The sequence below is a fragment of the Coregonus clupeaformis genome, chromosome 6 (assembly GCF_020615455.1).
Source record: "Coregonus clupeaformis isolate EN_2021a chromosome 6, ASM2061545v1, whole genome shotgun sequence".
Classification (NCBI taxonomy): domain Eukaryota; kingdom Metazoa; phylum Chordata; class Actinopteri; order Salmoniformes; family Salmonidae; genus Coregonus; species Coregonus clupeaformis.
Window position 1 is genome coordinate 27765650 of NC_059197.1, and position 11533 is coordinate 27777182.

General features: G+C 42.1%; 1 protein-coding gene across 2 annotated transcripts; it reads right to left on the reverse strand.

The window, feature by feature from the left end:
• Positions 1-1213: 1213 nt before the first annotated feature.
• On the reverse strand, positions 1214-11175 carry LOC121567625 (POU domain class 2-associating factor 1). 2 transcript variants are annotated; one of them, XM_041877808.1, is made up of 5 exons: positions 10942-11175; positions 7226-7353; positions 3304-3346; positions 2909-3147; positions 1214-2762 (listed from the first exon to the last, which is right to left on the reverse strand). In XM_041877808.1, exons 1-5 carry the CDS (start codon positions 10955-10957, stop codon positions 2430-2432), a joined length of 759 nt encoding a protein of 252 aa, XP_041733742.1. In that variant the 5' UTR covers positions 10958-11175; the 3' UTR covers positions 1214-2429. The 2 variants fall into 2 exon arrangements, with proteins under 2 accessions (XP_041733742.1, XP_041733741.1); XM_041877807.1 differs by having other exon boundaries at positions 2909-3198.
• Between the last annotated feature and the right edge of the window lie 358 nt (positions 11176-11533).

Consider the following 11533-nt stretch of genomic DNA (forward strand, 5'->3'; position numbering starts at 1 on the left):
CTCAAATCCTGCAGTGCAAGACGTGTCCCCCTGCTTAAGCCAGTACATGTCCAGGCCCGTCTGAAGTTTGCTAGAGTGCATTTGGATGATCCAGAAGAGGATTGGGAGAATGTCATATGGTCAGATGAAACCAAAATATAACTTTTTGGTAAAAACTCAACTCGTCGTGTTTGGAGGACAAAGAATGCTGAGTTGCATCCAAAGAACACCATACCTACTGTGAAGCATGGGGGTGGAAACATCATGCTTTGCGGCTGTTTTTCTGCAAAGGGACCAGGACGACTGATCCGTGTAAAGGAAAGAATGAATGGGGCCATGTATCGTGAGATTCTGAGTGAAAACCTCCTTCCATCAGCAAGGGCATTGAAGATGAAACGTGGCTGGGTCTTTCAGCATGACAATGATCCCAAACACACCGCCCGGGCAACGAAGGAGTGGCTTCGTAAGAAGCATTTCAAGGTCCTGGAGTGGCCTAGCCAGTCTCCAGATCTCAACCCCATAGAAAATCTTTGGAGGGAGTTGAAAGTCCGTGTTGCCCAGCGACAGCCCCAAAACATCACTGCTCTAGAGGAGATCTGCATGGAGGAATGGGCCAAAATACCAGCAACAGTGTGTGAAAACCTTGTGAAGACTTACAGAAAACGTTTGACCTGTGTCATTGCCAACAAAGGGTATATAACAAAGTAGTGAGAAACTTTTGTTATTGACCAAATACTTATTTTCCACCATAATTTGCAAATAAATTCATTAAAAATCCTACAATGTGATTTTCTGGAAAAAAAATTCTCATTTTGTCTGTCATAGTTGACGTGTACCTATGATGAAAATTACAGGCCTCTCTCATCTTTTTAAGTGGGAGAACTTGCACAATTGGTGGCTGACTAAATACTTTTTTCCCCACTGTACACTGGCAGCATTAGTTGAGAGCCATGATAAGAATAAAATACTTCAGCGCTATTGACATATCGTCTTAACATAGCTGTCGTTTTTTCTTAATTACTATAAAGCAAAGCAAACACAAACAGAAAGAAGCTACAAGGTAGGTCAGGACCCTGTCTCCTCAGATCCACTACATCATCCTAAGGGCGACATGTTATAACAGGTATAAGAGGTTGATAGCCTGATGGAGCATGTTGTCATTGGTGATCGATTCTCAAGATGTCCAAAATATATATTTCCTTTGACAGATAAGACTGATTGTGGTTCCCTTGATGATTTATTTGGAGTTTAAAACACTTTTATTACGCCCCACTGCTAGCTGTGTTTCATTTCGTACATCATTTGGATAAGATAAAAAGATATAATTTTCTGTTTTATCCTCAACTGAAAATCATAATGTTATTATAATCCTATTAGAATCATATATTGAGTAATGGCATTAAAATGAATTTATAAGTTAACTTTAATTAAATAGAAACAGAAAGAGCAGAGGTTTGACTATTATTGACATAATATGTTTGACATAATACATTTTGAAGCCTCACAGACTCTTCAGGATTTCTAAATACTGTAATGTAACATGGCTTTTTTTAAAACATTGAACATATAACACATAACACTTCTGTATGCAACATTTCTCCAAACACAAACCAATAAACTGAATGAACACAAACACACAGTCTTGCTGGACCTTAGACCTGCAGTAGTCGGTGTGCTTCAGGTGGGTGTGGCAGATTTACTGCAGAGCCCTGTCTCTGTCGGTTGCCCCTGGGGCCTGGGGGGTACTGATGGGACAGCCAGATAAACAGAGAACCCTGGGCTTTCCCAATCCAGTACCATAGTTAACTGAAAGCCATAACTTCCGACTGCAAAAGATAACGGCAAGAGAGAGCAAGGCAACAGGAAACGACATGAGCTTTTCATGTTTTATGCCAAATACTCTTCAAAGCAGACCCTAGATAAATATAAATATGGGTTGATTTAACAATTGAATGACATTAGGAAACTATTACAAATATTTGAATACACATCTCAGAGTAACTACTTTTAAAACAACTGTATTATATTATGGCTGTCAGAAAGGAGGTACTTCTTAAAACAAATAAATACCTTACAAGTAATTGAAATAAAAATACATTTAAACTTTTAGCATGATTCGGGACGAATCAATCAATGCATATCTTTCAGTTACAGCATCTATAATACATGACAGCAGTTATTTTTCAGCAAAACATTTTTTTAGTAAATGATAGAATAGAAACACTGTTCCCTTTTTCATCATAAAAAAAGCAATTCACAGTACTTCAATGTACATTACAACATAAAGGATAGTATAACTACAAACATACTGTATATTAACCTGAATTCTGAGCAATGGAAATATAAGGGGTACCTACATAATACATTCATTTATAACCCATACATAACACATCCATAAGCATTGTGGAAGCATTTCATTAATGCTTATGACTGGTGCATCCTGATATATCTTAGACACTGGGGATGAAGATTGAGGAACTGTTCACATATGTGTATTTGTCGTCCTGATCCTGGTCTTCCAGAAGTTTCTCCAGAGGGTTGGGTTCTTCAGCCCCAGCAGGGCTCTGCTCCAGGGGCTGCGGCTGAGGGTCCTGCTGGTGCATGGTGGGGGTCACTGGCATGGACATGGGAAGCAGCTGAGACCCAGCCAGAGAGGCAGGGTGAGAGGCAAACTGCACACCCGATGTAGGGATGGTGGATAGCGGCTGGGCCCATGGGATATAAGTCAGCACTGAGTCCTGGAGGTCCACTTGCGGTAGGGCTGTGGATGTTGGTGCTAGGGTCTGCACCGGCAACAGTGGATGTGTTAGAACTAGTTTGTACAGGTGAAGGTGTATTGTACTATGCTCTGTGGATATGACGCAATGTTTACAGAGTTTACGCTTAATTCAGTTGACACACGATCAAGATTTGTTGCTCTTTCACTCACCCCGAAGTTGGTAAAGAGAGGCGTGTGTGTGTAGGTGAGCATGGAGGATGGACCCACCACGGTGTAGCTGGGACACATTGGCTGCATGTACATGTCAGTGGTGAGGGGCAGGGTGGTGGTGGTTGTGGTGGTGGGGTCATACTGCTGGAGGTACTCTGGGTAGGACCAATGGTTAATGGGCTGGAGAGCAGTAGCTGCAGGCTGGGCTATCCAACCTGCACAGAGGCCACCATCATTGACTGTGGAGGAGTCATTGGATAGGCTATTAGCCACTTCAAACCCGGAAGTCCCTATGGAGATACCATACTGGGTTAGCACTAGTAGCCAATACTAACATACAGCTTTAAACTTATCATCCAAAGTAATAATGGGAATATATACTCCAATTCACTTACCAAGCTGTGCATATGAAGGCAAGTTGTTGTTTGGGACCCCTACCTGTGAAAAATATGTTATGATAAATCTACCTGAAGGAAGGGAATCTAAAACGACTCCAAAAGCGTTTATTATTTAAGCTGAGTTACAATGGTATTTGAGCTTTAAAGCTCAGGAGTTTATATTCAAATGCTGTATGCACATTATCAATGGTAAACCACAGGTGTACATGTGGTGAGTGATTTTAATCATTTTAAATGCCAACATAATTTAAACAGTAGCTACAAATCCACTGGCTTATATGGTAATGTTCCTAAACCCTGTGTGTTTGTGTAGAACAATGTATTAACTTGTATTACTTCACACTCGAATAATGAGTCAATTATATCCATTGGTGTGTGTGTGTGTGTGTGTGTGTGTGTGTGTGTGTGTGTGTGTGTGTGTGTGTGTGTGTGTGTGTGTGTGTGTGTGTGTGTGTGTGTGTGTGTGTGTGTGTGTACGTGCGTGCGTGCGTGCATGTGTGTGTGACGTATATGGGAGTTTGGAGCAAACAGTGGAATGGCAGGAGAGTTCCGGAACAGGAGACTATTCAATTGAATCCAGACATGCAAATTCAATACCAAGCTGGAGAACTTCATTGTATACTGTATATTGTTGTTGCAAGAGGTGTGTCATATTTTCTATGATGTATTCATCTATTACTTCATTTTGTGTTTCTTTTTTAAAAGACAAATACTACACATTTAGTCAAATACACTTCTTCTACTGATCTGCTGGACCTTTCCCTGAACCTCTGAGAACCTCTGTTTTTAGACTATCAAGTACCTCTGAGAACCTCTGAGATTAAAGACTATCAAGTAATACAGTCCATTTAGTTGGCTATTGTTATGAGAATTATTTAACAAACTATTTCAGTGTCTCTGTGCGTCTCCCAAAAGGATCAAGAAACAGACAGTCCCGGTCTGCATAGTCAGAGATGTTTATTCATTGAGAATTCTTGTCACGCCCTGACTCAGGGGAAGCTTATTTGTTGAGTCAGGGTGTGTATATTCTATGTTGTCTAGATCTATGTTGGACGGTGTGGTTCCCAATCAGAGGCAGCTGTCGCTCGTTGTCTCTGATTGGGGACCATACTTAGGCAGCCTATTGGCACTAGTGGGTGGTGGGATCTTGTTCCGTGTGAGGTATGTTGTTTGTGTACCTTGGACTTCACGTTTCGTTTAGTTTGTTGTTTTGTCGTTGTTTATTCATTTCAAATAAACATGTATGCATATCACGCTGCGCCTTGGTTCGACCAGTCTGTAAACGAACAAGACAGAAGATCCCACCAAACGAGGACCAAGCAGCGTGCCCAGGCGGAGAGAGTAGCCATGTCACAGGTGGGCAATTGGTGGTCATGGGAGGAGATATTTGCGGGGAAAGGGCCATGGGTGAAGGTAGATGCCCAGGCAGGAGAGGAGCAACGGCAACACAGAGGAAGCCGGTCGAGGAAGAAGCCCGAGAGACAGCCCCAATAAAACACATTTGGGGGGGCTAAAAGGGTGGTTGGCGGAGCCTAGTGTTAGAGCAGAGCCAACTCCCCGTACTCATGCAAGGAAGCGTGTGACTGGGCAGGCTCCGTGTTATGCGGAGCTACGTGCTGTATCGCCAGTGCGCGTGCACAGACCTGTGCGTCCTGTGCTAATGCCTGTGCGGAAGTAGGCATCCAGCCAGGACGGGTTGTGCCAGCTCTCCGCTTCAGACCTCCAGTCCGCCTCCACAGTCCGGTACGGCCCGTTCCTGCTCCTCGCACCAAGCCAGTGGTGCGCGTTGCCAGCCTGGTCCGGCCTGTTCCTGCTCCTCGCACCAAGCCAGTGGTGCGCGTCGCCAGCCCGGCCCGGCCTGTTCCTGCTCCTCGCACCAAGCCAGTGGTGCGTGTCGCCAGCCCGGCCCGGCCTGTTCCTGCTCCTCGCACCAAGCCAGTGGTGCGCGTCGCAAGCCCGGCCCGGCCTGTTCCTGCTCCTCGCACCAAACCAGTGGTGCGTGTCGCCAGCCCGGCCCGGCCTGTTCCTGCTCCTCGCACCAAGCCAGTGGTGCATGTTCCTAGTCCGGTCCGTGCCTGCTCCTCGCACCAGACCAGTGGTGAGTGTGTCCAGTCCTAAATTGTGAGGCCTCTTCATCTTGGTTTCTCAGTTGTCTGTAGACAGCTCTCCTTGTACTTTGTTGTCTGGTCTAACTCTTACTCACATTGCTAAATAGTAGCTCAATGTCATAATCTTTACTGGTCCTACACTCGCACATTCTAACACATTTCACACAGTTTCAGGGTGTAATAATTAGTCATTAATAATTATTACATCAGCTATCCCTCCTTTTTTTTAACAGGACTTCGATCTTTCTATCTCATTAGGGCCTGTGTGTTTGGAATGTAGTGTTGAGAATGCCATACTGCGTGTGTGTTGTGTGTTGTCAGAGGTAATTCATAGGTTGGTAAGAGGGCTCCTTGGCAAGGCTGTGCTGAGCTGATTTGCATAGGCCCTGTGCCCAGCCCTGCAGCCATGTAGTAACTGTCATGGAAAAACACCTGCATTATATAAGGATAAAATCCCCCTTTTCTACCCTGCTATAGGAATCTGATCTGATCTTCTCCAGGCTCCTTTCAGTTGATGTTGTGCATGTCCAGCCATCATTTCGTTTTTAGGGCATGTTGTAAAAATAAGAAAAAATGCTGAAGATTCTGGTTGACTCTTTAGGTTGACAGGTTGACAATTCAGGTTGACACTTACAGTGCATTCAGAAAGTATTCAGACCCCTTGACTTTTTCCACATTTTGTTACGTTACAGACTTATTCTAAAATTGATTAAATTACTGTTTTTCCTAATCAATCTACACACAATACCCCATAATGACAAAGCAAAAACAGTTTTTTTGACATTTTTGCAAATGTATAAAAAAATTATAATGAAATATGACATTTACATAAGTATTCAGACCCTTTACTCAGTACTTTGTTGAAGCACCTTTGGTAACGACTACAGCTGGGGAGTTTCTCCCATTCCTCTCAAGCTCTGTCAGGTTTGATGGGCAGCGTCGCTGCACAGCTATTTTCAGGTCTCTCCAGAGATATTAGATCGGGTTCATGTCCGGGCTCTGGCTGGGCCACTCAAGGACATTCAGAGACTTGTCCCGAAGCCACTCCTGCATTGTCTTGGCTGTGTGCTTAGGGTTGTTGTCCTGTTGGAAGATTAACCTTAGCCCCAGTCTGAGGTCCTGAGCGCTCTGCAGCAGGTTTTCATCAAGCATCTCTCTGTACTTTGCTCCACTCATCTTTCCCTCGATCCTGACTAATCTCCCAGTCCCTGCCGCTGAAAAACATCCCCACAGCATGATGCTGCCACCACCATGCTTCACCATAGGGATGGTGCAAGGTTTCTTCCAGACGTAATGCTTGGCATTCAGGCCAAAGAGTTCAATCTTGGTTTCATCAGACCAAAGAACCTTGTTTCTCATGGTCTGAAAGTCCTTTAGGTGCCTTTTGGCAAACTCCAAGCGGGCTGTCGTGTGCCTTTTACTGAGGAGTGTCTTCCGTCTGGCCACTCTACCATAAAGGCCTGATTGGTGGAGTGCTGCAGAGATGTTTGTCCTTCTGGAAGGTTCTCCCATCTCCACAGAGGAACTCTGGAGCTCTGTCAGAGTGACCATCGTGTTCTTGGTCACCTCCCTGACCAAGAAGTTATTTAATTAATTTAAGAATAAGGCTGTAACATAACAAAATGTGGGAAAAGGGAAGGGGTCTGAATACTTTCCGAATGCATTGTATCTAAAATGTTTCAAATGGCATTCCTGTGGCTTCGCTGACTCAGTCTCTGTTCTCTTTTGTCTCCTGCTCTGTCTTGTTCAATTCTCTATTATAGGATGGCAGGCTCACACTAAATTCATAGTTGTTGTTATGTTTCCCTCACCACTCTAGGGGGCACTGTCTTGGCATTGTGGAGAAGCAGTCCTCGTTTCCTCCTCAGCAACTCTTTGACTGGGTCTCGGACTCGCACCCCTTGATATGGCTTTTCATCAGGCAGCCCTGAGGAAGGAGCTATAGAGCCAATCACAGAAAGGAGAAACTGGTAGTTAGCTTATATCCGTGTGTCATCAGGGCAGCGAAGGGTTGAGCCTGCAACTACAGACCTCTATTATTAATTGATTGCTCTTTAAAGATGCAACATGGAGGTTCAGTTGCTTATTGTTTGTCTCATGGGTGTGGTAGGGAGGTGTGCCCCTTTCTGTCCTGAAGTCATTTCAAGATAATATTTCTGTCCATTTAGGAGACACCTTTTGGCTCGAGAGCACCCACAGAAACAAAAGTTCTGTAAAAACTCTTTAATAAGAGGTATCATAGATGTGATTTGCACCACTGATAGTGGTTCTGATTGGGTAAGTGGACAGGAAGGAACATAATAGAAACAGAAGAAGAAGAAGCTCAAGTGTGCTACACCCAGCAACCTTATCTCTGTAGGCACTAAGAGAGAGCGAAACGCATGCTACCTCAGACATTCTGCAAGTATTAGCTTGAAATGAAACTGGACCTGAGTGTGGTGACCTTTTTAAGTAGGCCAAGTTGGAATTTGAAACACTTCTATTGTGAAACAAATATTTTCAACAACATGAGAACAGCACATACTCACTTGCTATATAGACTGTCATCTTTTTACAAACAAATTATTTGTCAATTTGATAGACTAGAGAAGGCTATAGAGCATTTCATGTTGAGACATTGTAAATAGAGGGAGGCATTTTCCCATAGGCATGTCATTAATGACAATGTATTCAGAATTTTATCGATGGACTAAGAGTTAATGAAAAATACTTATGAGACGTAAATTATGAGCAGCTTTGTTATCATTGTTGAAAATGATATTTTGGAAGTTGAATTGCTACCAGTTCACTTCTATTCCCTTCCATCAACTCCCACTTAATGAATTTGTTTTGAATGAATCATCTTCTCTTAATGATACGAGCCAGTAGATATTTCCTGCACATTTATTATAACTGTGACTCACTATCAGACACACTCCCTGTTCTTTATCAGTGACAGAATTAATCAAAAGGGTCAAAAGTTAAACATTACTCAACTAAGGCAAGGCATCTGCAGATGAAATATTACCCTCAATTCATTACATTTTAGTGAGGGAAAAATCATGGACTTTAGGCTTATGAAATTGGTCCATAAAAATGTAACTTATTTAATACAAATTTGGTTGACTATGGAAATGAATATCATACTGTGTATTTTACTTATACATTTCCCCAGGTTTTAATATTTTTATTAAAAAACTGTGCCTTTAAAAATCACTGTCACATACAATAAGACACTGTTTGTCTGTGCACATGTGCGTGACCAAGGTGTGTGAAACCGTGGGAGCCCTTTTCCCGTTGTCAAGTGTCTAGAGACTGATGATTATCTATAAGGCAGTGGTGGAGGCCCTATGGTTTCAGATACTGGTGTTCTGGCTCAGATCTGGCTGTCTTGTTAGCTGGAGCGAGTCCTGCCACTTTCCTCTCCAGATCTAAATCAAAATCTGATTTATTTACCCCTCCCAGCACAGGAGCAGTCAGCTGATTGAACTTTCTAACCAAATAACAACTTTAAATTACCTTCACATTATTATTCAACTCTATAAGGCCTAATTACTAGCAGACAATATAGCCCTCAGGTGGAAGTGTGTGTGCATGTGTATGTGTGTGGGTGTGCGTGTGCGTGTGCGCTCCCGAGCCAACGAGAGTCAGTAATGTGTTGTCACATGGCCAACAACTGAGATAAGGGACTTCCAAGGAAAGCCAGGGCGGCTGGACCACTGATTGTGGAATGTTGTGTAGTTATATGTCAGCAGCCACTCTGGCTCACTTGATAAAAAATATAAGCCTTTTTTAAATTGCAGGATCAATGAGTTAGCCAGCTAACTTTCCTAAATATTCTGATATAACTTCATATTTCTGAATTGTAGCTATTTTTCGACTTAACTACAGTAAGAAGTTGTTGTTTCATCCAAACAATGACACTATACTAAATAACCAGCTACTGAACTTACAGTAAAACTTTAGGCAAGTAAAAAGATAAGCATAATCTTAAAAAGTTAACTATCCCTTTAATTACACTAAGTGTGTCTGTACTGTAGGCAGACAGCCGTCATGCAGCCCTTGAGAAAGCTGTGGGCTCTGACAAGCAGTAACCACATGTATAGCATGCAAGTCAGTGGGACAGGAAGCTACAGCACGCAGTCATACTGTTACAGCCAACCAATGGAAGGTAAAGCGTTAGCTATATTGCTGTGAAACGGAATCAAATGTTTCCTTTTTGTATTTATTTTTGATGCGTTTGGAGGACCTTCATTGTTTTTTTCTACAATGTGTTATTATATTCCACTAGCTATGGGTGAATATAAACTCTCAATGTAACTGGAGCAACCAGAAACTGTACAAATGGAAATCAGATTGAGCGAGTGTGTGAGGGAATTATGTTGAAGGGGTGTCCACATTTAATATGAAAATGAGCAGTTATAATGATATATTTAATTGACATGAAACACATGAAAATCTAAGAGAACATGAGCAAATTCATGAATTCAGTCCTATTCTTCATAAATACATAAACACACACACGCACATGCACGCACGCCGAACGCATTCAAACACATACTCACACACACAAGATTCCAAGCTGTACAAAAGAGGAAGCAATGCAGCTGTGATGTTTTACAGTGGTGTGGCGCTTGGGCCGTTTTGCATATTAAGATTATAGCCAACATGAAGACCAACCTACAAATGATTGTCTTCCTCTTTCCAAACATAAAACTTTTCCCAGTGATTCTGACAACATTGTTTTGAGCCCTTTTACTGCACGTCAAAATGCTGAAGTAGAAAGTTACTCTAGTAAAATTGTGGATCTCAAGTTAGGATTTGGTTCAAAGTGCTATTTTAACACAATCCCTGTCTCTGAGAATGTAAAAATCCCTCTGTCCAAACAAAGACCTAATCTTCTGTTCCTTTTATATTGGCCAAAGTATTACATCTCCTAATGTGTTGTTGCTTTATAACAACTTTCTAAGTCGAAAACCATTGTAAATAATCTTAACCATGACACTAGGGTGCAAAAAGGTGAGGAGGCTTGGAGGAAACTATCCATCAGGACTGACCTGAAACATGTCGCCACAGACCTTAATGGTTGACTCAGAAAATACTAAGTAGTAAATCTTTTTTCTGTAGGGCATGATGTATCAATTACCCTCAACCTCTGACCCCAACTTTTGACCCTCAATGACAATGTACAAAATACTCATTCACATGCTATAGTTTTCTGTGCTGTTGTCTTGTAGCATTCATATTGACATGTCCACAGTGCCCACTTACAGTACATACTGTAGAATGACTGGTCAGTTGGAGAAGGTAGGCTAATTGACACTGAGTCACCTGCTTTTACTTTCCCTGCAATAAGATGCTAGCATACCATAGTCCAAAATCAAAATGATTCTGTTTGGCAATGTTTGATCAATTGATGAGGTAAAAATATAATGTTTTAGAATATAGCACAACATTTGGTCACATAAATGCATTCAATCATGAGTTGATCTGTCAACATTTTTAATTTCAATTTCGATTAAATTTTTTAAAAGAATCATGTACTTACATTTCTCCCAGTGCATGCTCTACGGCTGTCAAATATCTCAAGCTCTGAGTAATGTGTTGAATTGGTTGACTTTTCTTAATAGGATCTGAGTTTGACACAGAACCATAGTGAGTGATGGGCTTCAGTGATTTGCTTTTTAACAGCCGCTACAAAACCTCAAGTGATGTCACATCTCTTCCAACCACAGGTTTCCCTGAGTGGTCCCAGTGTCACCAACGTTCCATTGACATTGACTGAGAGCTTGACTACTACCCTCTTTTATACTCTAAACATGGCTGTCAGTGTCCACCAACATCCAGTAGATGAGATGGATTTTACTTGAATGGTACCTACATAAGGACTAAGGAATTTGCGATACATTTTTTACTATCCACACGATTCAAATAGTGACTATTGATAGTTACTACTTTCTTTACATTCTTAATATTCCAACCAGATTACAACAGAGTAAGTGTTGCTGCACAATATTGTACGTGAATCAGCTTTTCCCCTCGTAAAGCCTGTACAAATGTTGATGCATGGGGCAAAGAGAAAGATTGACAGTTTTATAGCTAATCTCATGCTATTCTACACATTTTGCCATGAGGCTGGG

Excerpts from the sequence above, each read along its gene's own strand:
- LOC121567625 (XM_041877807.1), bottom strand. Across the intron at positions 3,347-7,225 it reads AGACAGTGCCCCCTAGAGTG|GTAGGGGTCCCAAACAACAA; the intron begins GTGAGGGAAACA and ends TATTTTTCACAG. Across the intron at positions 3,199-3,303 it reads GCCTTCATATGCACAGCTTG|GGACTTCCGGGTTTGAAGTG; the intron begins GTAAGTGAATTG and ends GTATCTCCATAG.